General features: G+C 39.9%; 1 protein-coding gene across 1 annotated transcript in view; it reads left to right on the forward strand.

Moving 5' to 3' along the window:
- Positions 1-18,748, forward strand: part of MCF2L2 (MCF.2 cell line derived transforming sequence-like 2) — a 178,193-nt gene extending 159,445 nt beyond the window's left edge. The window contains exons 28-33 of the mRNA XM_072142708.1: positions 1,767-1,859; positions 6,109-6,180; positions 9,619-9,731; positions 11,365-11,477; positions 14,062-14,162; positions 16,176-18,748. Of these exons, the coding sequence (XP_071998809.1) occupies positions 1,767-1,859; positions 6,109-6,180; positions 9,619-9,731; positions 11,365-11,477; positions 14,062-14,162; positions 16,176-16,279 (596 nt within the window). The 3' untranslated portion in view covers positions 16,280-18,748. The remainder of the gene's footprint in view (positions 1-1,766; positions 1,860-6,108; positions 6,181-9,618; positions 9,732-11,364; positions 11,478-14,061; positions 14,163-16,175) is intronic.
- The last annotated feature ends 1,201 nt before the right edge of the window (positions 18,749-19,949 follow it).

Raw genomic sequence — 19,949 nt, forward strand, 5'->3', positions numbered from 1 at the left:
TAGTATATTGCTTTGTAGTTAAAGAACAACTACAATGAAGAAAATTGTATGTCAACAATTCTTTTAAATGATAAACATTCAGAATGAAAGAAAAGTGCTGCATACATAATTTCTTCTATATTCAGCTCTGTTCACACATGCGTTTGACAGTTTCTGTTTGCCCTCCTGTTATGAAATAGAGCTAGCATTTCTTTTCTGCTATTAAAACAGAATTGGAATGGACGGCAACTTTCCTTACAGTGAACTAAATGGGAAACAGAAGGTGAACAGAGACTAAAAACCTGTTGTTACCGTCTCTTGAAGGGAACCTGTCGCGTCATTAACCCCCCAAACCCACAAACAGTACCTTCTTCTGTAATATGTATGTTCCCTGGAGGTCTTTTTGACTTATTTCTAGATTGCAGCATGAATGAAAAATCAGGGTTGCCTGACTGCTTGGTCGAGAAGCTCCACCTCCTTGACTGCATCTTACAAAAGAATAAAAGATGATTTTTTTTTCATTCATGTTGCAAATATACCTGCAGAGGATCAACATATTAAAGAAGAAGGTACGGTTTGTGGGCTTGGGGGGGGGGGGGGGTTAGTGTGATGACAGATTCCCTTTAAACCGGAGACTGTAACAGTAACCCCCAGCACAGATGGGAACTGGGACATAGAGTAATATCCCTGTATATGTACGAGCACATACACACTCCCCAGCATGTGCACATTTTTTCTTAGTTTTAAAGACTATCATGCTTTACATAAGAACACTGAAAATTGAAAAACATTTTGTAGGAAACTTATAAACTTATCATAAACATCTCTTTATATTTATTTTGTTCCTTTTCCTTGTGGTTTTCTATGTTAAAAAAATTATAGCTTTTGAAAAGTAAGAAGCAAAAAAAAACAAAAAAACAAAGTAAATAATTGGTGTGATGCAAAATGATAATCTGACATTACAAGATGAATGGTGTCTAAGAGTACCAAAACAGAAGTATCAAGTGCTCAGCAGGAAATCATATAGTTAAATTACCAAATCTGCCCCTTGACAGCACAAAATTGTCAATATCTGAGCATTATTAAAATGTAACTGTGTTGTATCTGAGGGTACCAACACAAAAAAATATCCTGCATTTACTATACTCCCCTGCACAGAAGCGGGACTCCCTGCTTGCAGAGCCAGATCTAGTAGTCAGTGTACTTTCAAATGTTCCACTAATGCTGGGCCTGGTGGCCAACCTAATCTAGTGACCTACTAATAAAATGACCAGTTCACCTATGGACCTATACTATGTGTCATTATACATCCAACCGGAACACTAATGTTGTTTTTGTTCGTTTGCTACCTGTTAATTCAACAGAGCACATGCACAAATTCATTTCTGCCATGGCGTCCAAAGAAAAGTGCATGAGCCATCTGTCCTAACTGCAAAACATGGAGCAGCATCTATTACTACTTTTTTTTTTGCGTCTCAGACAGTCTTTTCTACTGTCCCTGGCATGTGAGTGGAGTTCACTCGTGTGCTGGTGGACTTACTCGCAGTGATAGACCAATAGGGTCGCTGATAGTAATATGGAGTTATGACAGAAAATATTTAAAATACTAATAGCTACATTCGGGGTTATTGTTTTCAGGATGGGCATCACCATGATGGAGGTTATTGTTCACTTTCACACTTGCTAAAATGGTGCATATATTTGTCTGTATTACTAGAAACCTTGTGGATATTGACTGTTATCTACTGCATTTTGACAAATTTTTGCTGTACATCTGTGTTCATTAGAGTCAGAATCTAAGGAGAAAGAAGTTACTCGTCGCTTTTCATTAGCTTCTTCTATCAGTTCAACAGCTATTAAAGTTCCTGCTCGCACAAAAGGTAGTTAACTGAGACTGAGACATCAATTCCATCCGCTCCACATATTGCTCTTTTATCATGTATTTCTGTTTTATAACACTGAAATTGACCAGCTCTGTATGTGTGAATATTTTTAAAGGGTTTCAATATTTATAGCTACAGTGCAGCCATACATTTACAATTCATCACCAACAACACATTCACATTCATTAGCAACAACCTTCTGTGTGTACTGACACTAATGTAAGGCAGAGTGTAAGAATAATAAAAAGATGTAAGATAAGTAAGTGAACCCTTCCTGGATTTCTGAATTGATTACTAAAATAGTGTGATGTTATTGTGTAAGGTGCAACTCCTGATGAGTTACCAATTTTATAAGGCTGAGTTTGCAGTATGTCTTTTAGTGTACAAATTTGGTAAAAAATGGATTCATACACAGAAAAAGTAAGCAAGCCTCTGTTATTGACTTCTTCAAGAGCTAATTGGTAAAGTTTAAAAAAAAAATAAATTGATATATGATATTGGATTTCTGGGTATAACAGGTAGTTGGCCCATAAGATATGGGCCCACAAACCCCACCCAGCCAAGGAGGATCTACAGCAGTGATTTTCAACCTTTTTTGAGCCGCGGCACACTTTTTATACTTAGAAAATCCTGGGGCACACCACCAACCAAAATAAGGTGTACAATGAAAAGTACTATGGCCATGAGGCCAGAGTACAAGTGCCAGCTGATATACTCAGCATATGAGCTGGTACTTGTAGTACTCCAGCCTCATGACTATAGTATTTCTCATTTTACATTTGTACATGTCAGTTACTTGTAAGGGAGGATGGCAGAGATAACATGCTAGATAAATGACAGTGATGAGGAGGGCAGCTGAGGGAGCTTGGGGCAGCTGAGGGAGCTTGGGGCAGCTGAGGGTGCTTGGGGCAGCTGAGGGAGCTTGGGGCAGCTGAGGGAGCTTGGAGCAGCTGAGGGTGCTTGGGGCAGCTGAGGGAGCTTGGGGCAGCTGAGGGAGCTTCTGCACAACTTGTTGTTGCTCCTCTGCCATGATGATCGCTGATGCTGGGCTCAGTGTGTGAGGGAGGGGTAGAAGCAGGACGACGGACGCAGCTCTGCACACTTGTCCTTTACCCCGATCTCCAGTATATCACCTCCCGTGGCTGGAGGCACATGACAGTGGCAGCTTGTCCGGGGGAGGGGAGGAAGGAAGGCAGCTATACAGCAGCATGGAGCAGAGTTTGATTGGACTGGAAGACAGTACAGGGCCAGGTGGTAGTAGCAGGATGGGAGCTGGCAAATGGCTTTTTTACCTGGTTCTGCAGAATTGTGGAGCAGAGGAGCGCGTGTGGTTGAAGTCTTGCGGCCGCACAAACTAATGAAACACGTGCAGACTCCAGTGCACTGAGCCAATAACAAAGCCTCTTACATGCTGCTTTATACTAACAGCGTGAAAGGAGCTTTGTTATTGGTCTTGTGGACACTGCATCATTTGCTGAGCAGTACCCGCACGCTGCGATCACAGTGATACTTTCCTCCACGATCGCAATGCAGGACGTTACGGGGTGTAATTGCCAAGTGTACTTTTACACACGGCAATTATTCTGAAGAGTAATAGCGCCTCATCATGCGTCTATGACGCTTGGTGAGGCGTTAATGCGACCTCTGGGGGGCACCATAGTTTGGGGAACTTTCCCCGCGGCACATGTGCCGCAGAACACTAGTTGAAAATCACTGATCTACAGGTTGTTAAATTCTAAGATTTCCTTTTTCTTCACTGTGGATGTTTACTATTTTACTGAAATTGTACTTTGCTAAATTTATTACATTAATGAGACCACGTTTTATTAGTATTTAATTCAGAAATATAAGTAGAGACACATTACCATAAAATGAACAATAATTGCTGATCTTAAATAAAGTTACATACAATATACAAACTAGGTGAAATTTACCTTACACTTCCAATTGTTGGCAATAATTTCTATAAAAAGAGAAATTTATGTTATTTTAGCTTTTCACTCTGTTTCATATAGTTGAAGTCCATGACTTCTCTTTGCTATTATGCCAGACACAAGAAACAAATAACTATAGTAGGCACATTGTTATAGTACAGTTTTATAAAAGACATTCTTATGTTGAATTGAGACTATTATCACGCTTTCCATAACATAAAAATTTAGTACATCCAAATATTTTATTTAGTGCTCATAATAAAATTAACTTGGAGATTTAACCTAAACTTTTGCTGAGCTCTCAAACTGCAAACTATTTTGTGCACTTTTGTACTGTTTATGTATTATATGATACATAGGATATAGGATAGAGTAAAAGGTAGAATTTCCCTGCACACCATTTTTAATGTTTAGGGGCTCTGGAAAGGGACCCAATCCCTTACTTCAAAGATAATGAAATTGCAGTCACACTGATTAGAAGTTTCAACCTGTCACAGGCGCACCCGTGCCCCCCTCCGTTCCCCAGGACTACCGCGGCTATCTGACTTACCTGACAGCGCTGGCCACTTGGTGATCTGATAAATAGCCAGCCTCTTCTCACATGCCCGCCAGATCTTTGTGCCTCGCGCCATTGCGAAAGCTTGTTCCTGTGTGCTCATTGCTAGTATTGAGATTTCCTGTTTTTACCCCGGTTCCGTTCCTGACTACATTCCTCTGCTGCCTGTTGTGAGCTCCAGCTCTGCCCTTGACCGCGGAGCAAGTCCAACACGCTTTGGGGTGGGCTCTGGTGAAAACCAGGTACCACCTAGACTCCACTCCCAGGTGTCGGCTTACGTAATCCTGCGCAGTGGTTCTGTGGGTCCACTACCCCATGAATCCTGACACAACCATAAGATATCATTTTTATTTGGAACTGCGTTGAAGTTTCAGTCTTACATCAGAACCTCTTCAGACACAGTTTGCAGACAGAATGGAGGGAAGGAGGACTGCTCACAGTCATGGTTCTGTGCAATTAATAAGGGTTTCACGTACATTACATTAAGACAAGAACAAATGCAAGTACACATACAATACTACAGTGACCAGGAGAAGATTTGAAGGAGAACCTTGCCCATAAATATATGGCAGAAATTAAAAATCACCAAAGAGTCAACTTTAAAGGGAACCTGTCATCAGCAATTGGCCTAATAAACCACTACCAGAATATTGTCAAGCCATGTAACACCTTCCAGTTTTTGTATCTTTCATGGTCCTGTCTGATGGCATCATCCAGAAAATCAACTTTGAAGTGAGATGTAAATTGGTCGTATAAAGTCAAGGAGTTGGAGAGATTAACACTGAGGTTAAGATGGGGAACTCTGAAAGCCTCCTCCTCTGTGATTGACATCATGTATTGGACTGATTAGTGATGTCTCTGGATGTAGGACCATTAATTACAATGAAGAGGCTTTATGAGGAAGAGAGAGCTTGATTTAAGTGTGTAGATTAATCTGGATGATGCCACCACACTGGGTCATGAAAGAAACATGATCTGGAAAGTGTTGAGCTGCTTGACAACATATTGGTAGTGGCTTATTAGGTCATATATGTATATATATATTTATATATATATATATATATATATATATATATATATAGAACAGCAAAAAAAGGCAGCACTCCGAGATTTGTGGAAATCAGAAAAACATACTCATTTATTCACACATGTGTCAAGGCTACGTTTCGGCTCCTTGCATCTGGAGCCTTTCTCAAGCTTGAGAAAGGCTCCAGATGCAAGGAGCCGAAACGTAGCCTTGACACATGTGTGAATAAATGAGTATGTTTTTCTGATTTCCACAAATCTCGGAGTGCTGCCTTTTTTTGCTGTTCTATGGTTTGATGGACCTTGGTTCAGGTCCTGGGAATTGCACCCGAGTTCATAACTTTTCCCGAGTGCTGCCTCACCTCTTTGTATATCTATATATATATATATATATATATATATGTATATTATATCGTGGGGGGGAATCAGGTGGTTCCTGTTGTGTAAGTTCCCATTCACTTTAGTATATGCTCATAGAACTGTTTTGTGCTGTTTCTCAGTTATAAATATATTGAATGTGGTACTACAATTAACCTATTTCAATAAGCCATGTCCTTTACACAATATATATATATATATATATATATATATATATATATATTAGTACTCAATATCAGAGTTAGGATTTGTTGATATTTTTCTTTGTTATTTTGCTTTTTTAAAATATCTAATCAAAAAAATATTGCATTCATTCCATATTACAAATTTTCCACATTTATAAACTTAATAGGTCCACTTGGCCCAGATGTTAAAGCAAAAAGGCACGAAATTAAAAGTGACCCAACACCACTGGGCCTCGAAGGTATTAGTGCTGTCTTGTGCTACTTTGCATGTATGTGTGGTTTTATGTTTTGTATCTTGCACAAAGTATTTATTGTTTTTCGGTCCTTTTTACTACACATTATAAGATCAATAATTCACTTTCAAGAGCTATCCTTGAGGAGGTATTACCACCATAGACAATTTCCCCCTTACCAATAGTGGAGGGGATAAGTGTATGATTACAATGGGCCTAACCACTGGACTCATCTGTGATCACAATAAAATAAAACAAATAGAGTAGCAACCAAGCTCAGACACTACTGCTCCATCTACATAATTGTATGATCATTGATCATCTCAGCTGTTGGACCACCAGCCATCACTCTTTTATCTATTAAGCTGTGAAGATGGAGTAAATTGTTATTCTTTAAAAACCTTTTAAAGAAAATAATGTTTGCTAAATCCATAGAACTGATTACATAACATTAAAGGGCTGCTTTATGACTTGTGTTTTTCTATGCAAAAAAATTCTATTTTTACTCCATGGACATTACAGCACACATATCCACTAACTTTAATGGGTCTACTGTGGATGAATCACAGATGACAAATAACATCAGCAGGATCATGTGCTCCCTGTGTTAAAATGAAGTGTAAATAAAAAGCCTAGTGCACATTTAACATGATTAATGGATATATTTTTCAGTTTCAAGCTGACTATTCATGTAGTGATTATCATTAATCATCAAGCATGATAAACCACGGTGACTATGATAGTATGGCTTGCTTACTTCTAAAATCAAGCCAGAGGCCTCCGTGTTTCGGCTCCACAGGTTGTCTGACCTTCCCCCTTGCTCCATCAGCACTTGTGCAGTGAGAAGAAAGTGCCCCTCTCGCTCATAAGCATCATTTTAAAAGTTGATTTTAGAAGGAAGAAGGACATAATTAACAAATGTAAAATAACTACAGTCACAGTGCCTGAATCTAGTAGTAAGTGTCCCTGGTTTATCATGCTTGATTATGATGGTAGATTTCCTTTAAAAGAAACCTGTCACCAGGGACCTTATTTTCACTAAATACAGGTTACAGAAGCCCGTTACGCTTGGATTGCAAATATGTCTTTCTGCCTTCTCTAAGCATTTGCATTACAATATAATTGTGTGTTATAACTTACCTTGCACCCTGACAGAATCCTCTGTGTAGTCCCAAGGGTTGGGTTTTTGTTTGGCTACATTTAAAAAAACAACATGTGACTTGTCTGGGCTGTAGACTGCTTAGCTTTTGGCCCCCGCCTTTGTGCTCCTGTACAGCTCCTCTCTCTCCCACTGATGTCAGTTCACCAGATTGTGAGCTCTGTGACAGAGCAGGAGGGGGAAGTGTACAGGAACACAAAGGTGAGGGCTGAGAGCTTAGCAGTCTGCAGCACAGACAAGTCATTTGCATCCAAACCAAAGCAAAACCCTGGGACTACACAGAGGATTCTGTCAGGGTGCAAGGCAAGTTATAACACACAATTATAGTGTAATGCAAATGCTCAGAGAAAGCAGAAAGGCAGATTTGCACTGCAGGTGTGATGGGCTTTTGGAACCTGTCTTTAGTGAAAATGAGGTCCCTGGTGACAGGTTGCCTTTAATGATTTCCCTTAGTGTCTGTGTGCACCACTTCTTTTCCTGTGTATTTGAGCAGAAAATTGAGCAGGGGCTGTCAGGCAATTCTTTACTGTCTCAAGTAATAAAAACGGAAGTGGTGTACAATGTTCTACATAGAAATAACTGCATACTATGTAAGATAGGATAGATCAGACTACAATAGTCTTAGCTATATTTTACCAGGTGGTATATGTTTAGGGATCTACGGTAAGTTTCATTTTTTGCAGCCATGCAAATATTCATACTGAATGTTTTGTTTTGAGTGTTCTGTCTGCTGTCAGCTTCTTTGTACTGTTTCCCTTTTATTTAAATTTTTTTGTACTAACTAAATTTGATATACTATTTAATAGATCTTTATACCACATATATTTCCTTACTATATATCATTTACTTATACAGAGGGACTGAATTGCATATCTGCAGAGTTAAATATATTTTATTTGAGAAACTATGATTACAAATGTGGTCATCCCTGAGCATGCTTGATTTGTAATTGTATCAATGTTGTTCTTTTGTTAGTATCTGTTGCATGCTTTTTGTACAATTGTGTCTGATTTATGTCAGCTCTTGTTTTCAGAAGTATAACATAAAACATCTGATGTACTTCTTTTATGCACACTGGATGTACTATGCTACAATACAGTTTCTATATGGTAGTAGCCAGCTAGTTTTTCCATAACACTCCATAATCATTTTCTGCATAACGACAAGCCTGTGACCTAAATAGATTAATGTGATGGATGAAACTTACCTTTGGCCATGGTGCCGTGGCTATTGTATTTTTTCTGTAACTTCGGTCACTTAATGTGGGTAGATTTATTAGCAAATGCACTAGAATCCTGAAGCAATTCTGAAAGGATTGTGGCATGACTTAAAATGTGCCAAATATAAGCAAAACTCTGGCTCAAAGGATTGGTCAAAAGTAAGCCAACCAAGAAGACTACAAGTGTCTAAATATGCACTGAAGTTATCATGTAGCACTCATAAATTTATTACATTTAGCATAGGTCTTAGTTGCCTAAATTCAAGGCAGTAAAATTGTACTGATATATTGTATCCCAATAAACTACTACTAAATATTTGAAAAAAGTCTTCATATGTTTAAAGCTTATTTATACAAGGAAAGTGAGATGACATATTTCATCTATATTTCCTCTTATTGGGATTGCCCCATACAATCATATTTCCCCCTACATCAAGTTAGCTTTTGTGGAATTGGACTTTATCACTAGTAAATTACAGTGGTCACTGTAGGTACTACACAATCCTTTACAATAATGGGCATTGTGTTTGTTGTTCTATGCACTAAGCTAAGATAAAGTTTAAAGGGACACTCCAACATGAACAAAAAAATCTCATGTGTTTCATAAGGGGTTTCCATGTGTCGATCTCTCAGCTTTTCTTTTCCTTGCTATTTCTATCTCTATTTATCACATTGGGATGGGTGCTGAGCAGCAGTAAAAATCTAACTCTAGTGATGAGTGATGTGTCACTCATCAAGTCTTCCTGTGTTTTTTAAAAATGGCATGGGCTGTACCATGTGAGCTCTTCACACTTACTACTACCACAACCAGGAGCTCACAGTTCAGCCTCCTTACACTGTAGTATCTCAGCTTCTTAGAATTTCTATAATGAGGATAATCACATTGCACCTCCAGCAGAGATGTTCAGTCTCAGGTCATGTGAAAAAAATAAAGATGACAGTTGGAGATTCTTTAAGGGATAATGTCCGGACATAATAGTTAACATACATTACATATCTCGATGACTAGGTGAATACCTTTATGTTAAAATATTAAACATATGACTTGTGTTTTTATTCTCTTTAGATTGGCCAAAGCATCTCAATTCTCTGGAAACATATGAAGATTTTTCTGCTATTCCCTCTAGCAACGATGAGCTCTCAAATTCTGATAATGAGGAAGAATCCACTGCAGTCAAAGTACCGTAATTTATTTCTACTCTTTTTTACAAATGTTTCCTAGAGGTTTTGGTTTGAATTGAATTATTTGGATTGGAACTCTTTAGGCCCCTTCCAACTTGCATTGCAGATCACGTCAGAGTCTGATCAGGGTGCGATCAGGGTTTGGTCAGTGAAAAACTGACATTTTGCATCAGAGTTCAATCAGTTTTCAGTCAGAGATTATTCAGTGTCTCATTTTTTCACGCGCTTTTTCAATGGAATTTCAATGTGTTTTTCATGCGCAGGTAATGCGCATGAAAGGACTCAGGACTGAGCTCTATCTTTTCTATGGCAATTGATGTGTGAAAAACGCATTGCACTTGCAAGTGTCTCAGAGTACATTGGGGCAGATTTACTTACCCGGTCCATTCGCGATCCAGCAGCGCGTCCTCTGCGCTGGATTCGGGTCCGGCTGGGATTTATTAAGGTAGTTCCTCCGCCGTCCACCAGGTGGCGCTGCTGCGCTGAAAAGCATCGGAACACGCTGGAGTTCACCGGCTCGGGCTGAGTGAAGGTAAGTGCAAGCTCCGTGTTTTAAATGCAGCGTTTTTTCCGAATCTGTCGGGTTTTCGTTCGGCCAATGTGTTTTCGATGCATCTCCATAGACTTGTATGGTGCGTTTTTCAAGCGTGACTTGCAAAAGTAGAGCATGTCGAGATTTAAACTTGCTTTAAAAAAAATGCGCGTGTGTGCATGAAAAAAAATGCAAGTCTGAAAAAGCCCATTGTTTACAATGGGTCAGAGAGCAATGCAAGTTCTGCGCGTCAAAAGCACGCGCAGAACACGTGCGTGAAAAACCTAAGTGTGAAAGGGGCCTTACTGAAGACTGATTCAGGATGATAGTCATCCATACTAAACAAGATATAGCTCTATTAAGTTACTGTACATGGGCAGTTATACATATATTTCCAGAAGTAGCTTGTTCACAAAAGCAAACATAACTAGAGCAGGTCAAGTGCTTTGCTCACTGTACAAGTAGTCGATAAAGCTGGCTACATATCAGAAACGCAACAAAGTTTCTGCAAATGCTCCAAGATTCTACTAATTTCAAACACAAATAGTTACTTCATTTTTATTTAAGCAATAAGAAAAGGTGATATAAAACAAATGCTTACTTATTAATCGCTTCTAAAACGCCAAAGCTTGTCTTGCACTTTGAACGTAAGAAGCCAAGGCAAGAAAAAAAATTCAAGGCACATTTTTTGTCAGTAAAAGTAAAGTAAAAGCTTTGGATACAGATTTTCCTTTTAATGGTATGTTAACAGTTTTTCATGCTGTTTTATTTTGCTGATATGTGTTGCTTCTATCAGAAGGAACATGCATAAAATGAAGTAACACTAACTACAACATTTCTATGGGTAAAGGTTGAGGTATAGGGCCCTGCACTGACTCTCATGACCAAAAGCTGGAACTTCCCTTGTCAATTGCCTTATGTGCTATCCCCTTAAACAAGTTCCAATGTAGTATATAATCTCCATTATACTTCCCTCACAAAATGTAATTATACCCTACATGTTTTGTAATCCATCAATCTGCCTCATAACCTTACCTGCTTGCTGCTCTAATGTACACATACATTATTTGAAATCTATTTTTTGTTTTACCTTTGCAGGATTCTAGCCTTTTCTGTGTTGAAAGTAGTTTTGAGACTTGCTTACCAACAGCCTTTTCCCTTAACCCAGGGGATATAGTACAGTTCCAGAAATGTGGAGAAAATGGGCAGTGGTAAGAAGCACAAAATCTACCATAATATTAGTGGGAAATCATGTGTCTTCATTGGAATATTAGTGTACTAGTGAACAATGTTATTTTATACTGTATTTAATATAGTCTTAAATTACCTTCTACCCGTAACCCAGGGGTGTAACTAAAGACTCATAGGTCAAATGCAAAAGTTTAGCTTAGTCTCAATTACTTATATACTGCAAAATATGTACTGATTTACTGCATATTCTATAGTTATGTCACTGCCCCTATCGTTTTTCATCCACAATAGTTACAAGCTGAATTCTACTATTCATGTTGGCAGTTAAGGAATGAACTGTATTGGATGGCAATGTAATGCAGGACAGTGACAGGTTCACAGTGACGTCCTTCTTCTCACAGGAAAGAACTTTGAACCCTGCCTACAAAAGACCTAAGGAGTCACAAGGGTGGAGAAGAGTCACAGTGACCTGACCCTTACGGACTACAGTCCCATAAAATAAGTACCATATTTTTTGGACTATAAGGCCCCTTCTACACTGGCGTTTTTCACGCGCGAGTTCTGCGCGTGCATTTGACGCGCAGAACTCGCATTGCACTCTGTCCCATTGTATTCAATGGGTCTTTCTCCATTTGCGTGGTTTTCAACGCGCGTGCTTGCGTTCGTTTGCACGCGCGTCAAAATCGCAGCATGCTCTATTTTTGCGATTCACGCGCATTTTTCACGCCCCATTCAAGTCTATGGGGACGTATCAAAAACGCATTGCACTCGCAAACATTGCAAGTGCAATGCGAGTGCAATGCGTTTTAAACGTAAGGGTTGCTAGGTGACCAGTATAACAGTATTTCCCCTGCTCGCGATCGATCATTTAATTAAAAAAACACAATGAAGAACAGTGAAGAATAGAATAAAACCAGTGAACACAGTGAACACAGTGACCACAGGATCATTTAAGATAAAAACACAGTGCAGAACACAGTGCAGAATAGATTACAGATGTTCGGCACATCTGCTTACTTGTCGGGAGATACGCGCGGAGCGGTGCGAACAAAATAGCATGTGAAGAACAATATATATGTGTGAAGAAGACATTGCAGATGTATGGAAACATCTGCAATGTGTTCTTTACACACATATATATTGTTCTTCACATGCTATTTTGTTCGCACCGCTCCGCGCGTATCTCCCGACAAGTAAGCAGATGTGCCGAACATCTGTAATCTATTCTGCACTGTGTTCTGCACTGTGTTTTTATCTTAAATGATCCTGTGTTCACTGTGTTCACTGGTTTTATTCTATTCTTCACTGTTCTTCACATCTGCTAAATTGTCGGGAGATAATATACGCGCGGAACAGTGAAGAATAGATCGCAGATGTTTGCAAATTATCAGAAGACATTATTTTTCAATTAAATAACACATTTTAATCCCAAATCATGGTCCCTTTGAAAACTGCTCGAGTCTCCCATTGAAACGCGCGTCAAAAATGCGCCGAAAACGCAAAAACAACGCTAACAACACGCGCGTGAAAAACGCAAAAACGCAAATTACTCCAAGGAAAAATGGAACAAAAACGCAGCCAAAACGTCAGTTTTTCACGCATTGCACCCGCACGTGAAACGCAACGCTAGTGTGCAAGAGGCCTTAGATGCACTTTTTAGCAAGAAAAAATCTTGCCTGCATCCTATAGACCGAAGGTCAGGAGGATCCAGCACTGCCAGACCCTCCTGACCGCTGTAAGGGAGATCGGGTGATGCCCTGATATAGAGCTGCACCCGATCTAACAGAGACAAGAGCTGCAGTGATGTCAGCATCATATGACTGATCCCATGCTTCTTACATCACCACATACTGCTGAGAATGAGGACATGCTGCCCTGGGACAGGGTAAGAAAAAGGAGAAGAGGGGAATAGAGGAAGGTGGGAAGTGAGGGGGGGTATTGTGTGTATAGCTGAGCTGTGTGTGTAACTGTATGGATGATGCAGAGCTGTGTGTGTAACTGTATGGATGATGCAGAGCTGTGTGTGTAACTGTATGGATGATGCAAAGCTGTGTGTGTAACTGTATGGATGATGCAGAACTGTGTGTGTAACTGTATGGATGGTGCAGAGCTGTGTGTGTAACTGTATGGATGAAGCAGAGCTGTGTGTGTAACTGTATGGATGGAACCGATCTGTGTGTGCTGTGCTTTAGTGCAACCAACAAGGATAGTTTAATTGGTGTAAAATATATTTTTCCTTTTTTGGAAACCTAAATCAGGGGTGTGTCCTATAGTACGAAGCGTTTTATAGTCCGAAAAATAGGGTAGATTATAACTAGCTACCTTCAGCATCTGCCACCCAGCAATGATGTATCCTGACAATGGGGCATCAATTAAACCAGTAGGGGGCATCCCAAAGTGACTCTTCTCATCTCTGTGACTCATTACTTTTACATTTGTATAAAGCATTTAAATATATTTTCTTGGACATGACCCTGACACTGTCCTGCATTGCAGGTTGGTGGAAGAGTTTGGATCTAAATCCTCATGAGAGGTTTCTTTTAAAGTCTCTATTAGGTGTATGGAGTATGTTGTAATGTGGCGAATTATTTGTTTTAATTTCAGGTTAGTGAAAGAACTTACTTCAAAACGAAAAGCCTGGGTACCCGCCAGTATATTAACACCAAAAACATCTGCTAATGTCTGCCTTAGAGACAACAGTGCAGGTAATGGTCCACTGCTTACCACCATGGTTGGACGGGGGTGGGGGCGGTGTTAGACCTTTACATTACAGCCAATCAGAGCCAGGTTTTACAGATTTAATAACAGATAGAAATACCACAGATGTTAAAAAGTGTACTAGTTATTATCCTTTTATCTTCAAACACTGAGTAACCATGGATGGATGACACTGATAAAGATGGCCAGCAAAAGACCTCTAGCAGATTTTGAGGAATTAAAGGAGTATTCTCGTCTGGGCACTCACATTCAGTTTCATAAATCTGCCATATATAAACATTTCTTCAATTAGATGTTATTAAAAAAAATGTTCCTGTGTGAAGATAATTTCTCATAAATGTAGCCATGTTGTCCCTTAGAAACAATATAGCTTCCTTGGATACGGCCACCTCTGCTGGAGTGATTGCACAAAGAAACAAAAGGTTATTGTATATAAAATGTCTGGGAGTTACTGCATGTCGCACCGCCACCCTGTGGTAATGATTGCTGAATCCTGGTGGTACGACAGGACTTTATAGCGCAAGTCTGGCCACCGCAGCCAGAGTGTGAGGTGGTCGTATCCGAGGAAGCCATCTCGTTTCTAAGGGACAACATGGCTACATTTATGAGAAATTATCTTCACACAGGAAAAAAATTTTTATTAACATCCAATTGAAGAAATGTTTACATAAGGCAAATGAATTTATTTAAATGTAAATGCCCAGATGAGAATACCCCTTTAAGGCATATTAACACATATTTGTCTTTTCATCAGCCCTAGCATTATGGCGCTTTTGCGCTTTCCAGATGTGCTGGAATAGTACTGAATATGCAGGTTAGGCTGGTGAAGTATTGTAGTGTACAATATTTTATCTAGATCCACAGGTGGATTTTTAAAAGGAGTAAAAGATTGAACTTTGACTGATGTTACATGGAAGAATAGCCACAAACATTTCATTAACTTCATTAACAACAGAGTAGCTGGCTCTGCTAGATGGAAATCTGATCTTGAACTGGATATTTACTTGAATTTTCTATGTTTATTTATTAAAAAAATATAAAGCGTAATAATAGTTAAAAACATCATGTACTGTAGAATGTATATTGTTCACCTCTATTATTGAACAAAGAAATAATTGCATAAATAAATGTTAAACTGAAGTTAAACTGAAACTTTTCTCACACACATTATCAATTTGCTTAGCTCTTCCAGTTCTATAACATGCTTCTTATGACATTATGTACAAGCTGCTCAGTTCCTATTGCTCTATAACATGCATTACAGAGTACAAACAGTCATATGGAACAATAGGAGTGAGGGCCCTGCTCGCAAGAGGATACAGTCTATGAGGATGAGGGGGTGACACAAGAGGTATAAGAGCTTGTAAGCCATTATAAGGGAACAGTATAAAATGATTTAATAAATAAAAATGCTGCTGCTTGAACCAGCCATTGGCCACCATCTTATATACAAATTCCAAGATCAATGGGACTGCAGAGAAGCCTGCACAGGATGGGTTGGAAAAGAGAGTCTGGGGAAGGGCATTCCAGAGAATTGGTGCAGCTGAGGAGAAGTCCTCGAGATGTGCATGAGCGGTTCGAATCAAAGTAGTGATTAACCTATCATCACTGGCAGATCTAAGAGCGTGGGTTGGGTGATCGACTGAAATGAGAAAAGAAAGATATGGAGGTGTAGCATTATGCAGAGCTTTGTGGATGAGGGTTATTATTTTAAACTGTATTCGGAATGAGACAGACAGCCAGAACAGTCATTTGCACAGACTGGATTTGGTCTTAAAGATAAGGATAAAGAAAATAGATTAGTAGAGAGTTACAGTAGTCTAGCATGTTGCTTGCATATATGACACTTTGTACATTAAGCTCAGCTCTATAACATGGTATATGCAGTTGGGGCTGTATTTTTATGATCACAGGTAACATAACTGCAAATCTGGACAATTGTCATAGTACAAATGGATGATGTATGCATGCCACCACTAATGGTCGTTTGTCTTCCAAAGCTTACAGTGAGACGGGTCAGCTAACAGCCGTATCTGCCAATATGAAAGAGAAAGAGAATGAACATAAAAGAAGTCTGGTTGCAGAGCAGAAGGCCGTAAGTTGAAGTTGGATGAAGTTGGCAGGTTTTTAATCCAGTGAGCTACAATGCAACCCAAATTGCCTCAACCATTGTGGATCTACAAAAAACTTGCTTTAGGTTCAAGCTGCTGAGGAGCTGTCAAGAGATCTACAAAGAGTTTCATACCTACCATATGCTGTGGATTATTCTCTATAGCGGCCTATATTAGGCCTACAGCAAAGATAAGTGAACTATGCACGTAACACTGTGCAGCTTCTTGGCTCTTGTCAGTGACTTTTACTGTACTTATACATTGTGATTGTTTCCTATTGACTTGACATTTTAAATGCACAGATTGCAGCTTTACTGCAGGAATTACTATAGAAGCACCTTCCAAAAATGTCTGCAAAAGTCTGTGCAGCTCCTCTGCCCTGGAGTTGTAAATGTATTGCATCTAATGTATGTATAAATGAGGGGGATTATGTTGTATGGATCCTAACTCTGTGTTATGTCACATCTTGTGAGCTTCATCTTCATCACCCAAATGACAGAATGTAGTTTAACAATCATTTCTCCTTTTCAACCAAGAAAAGCACTCGGAAATGTCCGCCTTCTTAGATTATAATTTGAAGGAGTCAAAAAGAAGTATCCATGTCTGTACTGTACAGGTCCAATCCTGTAGGACAGAGGTAGTAGGACACCATTTTATTTGCTTCTGTCTGTATTATATGTATCTACAATTAAACACTTGCCATAAGATATTGACACTGACCTGCTGGGGATGGGTATACACATGCTCATAGGAATTAACCTAGACCATATAACAGGGCTCAACCTTTTGCTTTGACTCAGACCTGAGGGTGGTAATTTTTATACATTTTTTAAATATAGGCAAAAAAGCTGCGATTCTTTACGTACAGTTCTGTTGGACCATGAACCTTTTTGTATTCATGTTGTAATACATCCCCAATATTACATCTCTATGCTGCTGGAGGACTCCATTCCTCATGTCAGAATCTCAATCTGTGATGCCTGAATGTTTTTCTATTTTGGAATATATGTTCAATCTGATATATCCACTGCAAATATATACTTGGATGTTTTAATTGCTGATTCTTCTAACACAACCTTTGTCCATGTTTTGGGTTGTTGCTTTGTTTTTTCAATGAATTACAATATGGCCGCTAATAGGCTTGGTTAGTAACATGAAAACCCTGTTGTGAGATGTAATGCAAGCAGCTGATGCAGGTATTACCTTTCATGGGCAAGTTTCATTGCTCTGTTCCATTGCATTATCTAAACTATGGGGATAGGGGACATGAAAGACATCCACAAACCAGAGAAAATAATAGATGGCACTGGACGCTAAGGATAGGTAGGAAAGACCACACAAAATGATCAACTTCAAAAGACGATATTTCATGTGTTCTGACATTACATAAATTTGATATATCAGGTACAGAATGTGCATGGATTGAACTACTGTTGGGGGATTTTACAGGCTGTGCACCACTTGTCTGATGTTAGTTGGTGTACACCTGCTTTTGCATCAAATTTGGTGCCCTTTTCATCTTTATGCTGTGGTTACCAGTCTTTTTAAACATCATAAATGATCATGTAATTTCACTCCAGTAAGTGGATGGCATCAAAAGTGATAAAACATCATTGGACAAGTTCTTCACTTTCAAAGAAATTCTAAATTTTTCAAAGATCACACCAACACTTTCATAAATTTGACACAAATCATGGTAACTTGGACTCCAGCCAAACTGAATTTCTCCTATTTGAGTCAAAGGTTAATAGGCTTTACAATGTGAATAAATAAGACTTGTCTGTGCTATCCTTTATAGCAGAAGCCATAACCATGTACTGCGGCTCCACATAGACTCATTGAGGGGATTTATCATGCTCTTACATAAAAATATGCAATTCTCCCCGCTTTGAGCCACCTCAATGCCAGGTATGCAAGGAGCGGCGTGGAGTTGGCTGTGCCGGGGTGCACTGTGGTTCCTGGTGTATGTAACAGCACAATTCTATGTCAGGCTGTATAACGTGCGGTTTGGGGCAAAATGTGCTAGGATTTGATAAATTCATGGACTTATAATCAGGGCCAATAGATTTCAGTCAGGGTTTTGACAGCACATATAAGACACCTTCTTGCAGTGATAATAAAGCCTTTTAGAGTCGCAGCTAGAGATACCAAATTCAGGAGTGAACATCTCCTAGTACATACAATGCAGAGACTAAATAAGCAAACACCCACCATCTGAAAAGGTTTTTTATCTTTATACTTTGAGAAAACGGAGTCAGGCAATGAAAGCAGATGATACGATCCTCCATTAATTCATCTCATGACAATAATAGTCTCATGACATCTCCTTACTTAGCTACACCCAGAGATACCCTATCACATATCACTAAGGGCTCATTCACATGGCCGTCTGCGGGGACGTACATGCGGCCGCACATGTGTGGCACCGATCCGGGCCTCACACCGCAAAAAGATAGAGCATGCTCTATCTTTCGGCATGTGTGCGGCCGTGCACTGCTATTCTCTATGGAGAGAGGAGGGGTCACCTCCTCCTCCTCTCCAGCACACGGCGGTATGCTCGCACGGCGGGCATACCGCGTGTGAATGTACCCTAACAGTTGTAACTTTATTTATACTTCCTTTTCCATACATTTAAACCACTTAGTTCCCCTTTCACACAATATTCAGGATGAGTCTATGACTATTGTAGCATTTGACAGCAGATTGGTAACGCTGTCCAGGAGAGATTGGTAACGCTGTCCAGGAGAGATTGGTAGCACTGTCCAGGAGAGATTGGTAAGGGTCCATTCACACATGGTATGCCCGCCGTGTGGGTATACCGCAGTGTGCTGGAGAGGAGGAGGAGGTGACCCCTCCTCCCTCCATAGAGAATAGTGGCGCACGGCCGCACACACGCCAAAAGATAGAGCATGCTCTATCTTTTTGCAGTGTGCGGGCCGGATCGGCACCGTATCTGCGGCACGTCGCTATTGCCGTCTATGGGGACGTACAAATTTGCGGCCGCATGTACGTCCCCGCAGACGGCCATGTGAATAAGCCCTTAAAGAGAATCAGTGAGTTCTCCTGTCTTATCTGTCTAAATCCTCCCCATAAAACAACAGTTCGTTTAGAAATTGAAATTGGCTCTCTGTTTACTTACTAGAAATGTATGAATAATTAATAACTGGGTATTGCAATTTTTTGGTATATGATGAGCACTTATTGGCAGTATTAGGGTACATTCAGTCGGCCATCTATGTGGACGTAAATGCGGCTGCAAATCTACGGCCGCATATATGTCCCCATAGACGGCAATGGCGGCCCGGCGGCAGTACCATTCTCTATTAATGTGTGGCACCGTTCCACGCCGTACACACGCTGTTCCCTGTGTGTGCGGCCGTGCACTGCTGTTCTGAATGGAGGGGTTGCCTCCTCCTCCTTCTATCCAGCGATGCAATCGGGCGGGCATACGGCTGAATGAAAGTAGCCTTATACTGTAATTACACCCTTCAACTCATAACCCCAAAATTAGTCAGAGGGAGCATGGCCTAAGTAGCTCCAAAAAGCTACCAGAATTGTTTGCATTTTATGGCTTAAACTCAACTATCTATCAACTTAAAAGTCAATAGATGTGCAAAGATGGAATAGAAGGTCTTGTATAAGTAACTGATAATATGCCCCACT

This window comes from Engystomops pustulosus, chromosome 3 (assembly GCF_040894005.1).
Source record: "Engystomops pustulosus chromosome 3, aEngPut4.maternal, whole genome shotgun sequence".
Lineage (NCBI taxonomy): Eukaryota > Metazoa > Chordata > Amphibia > Anura > Leptodactylidae > Engystomops > Engystomops pustulosus.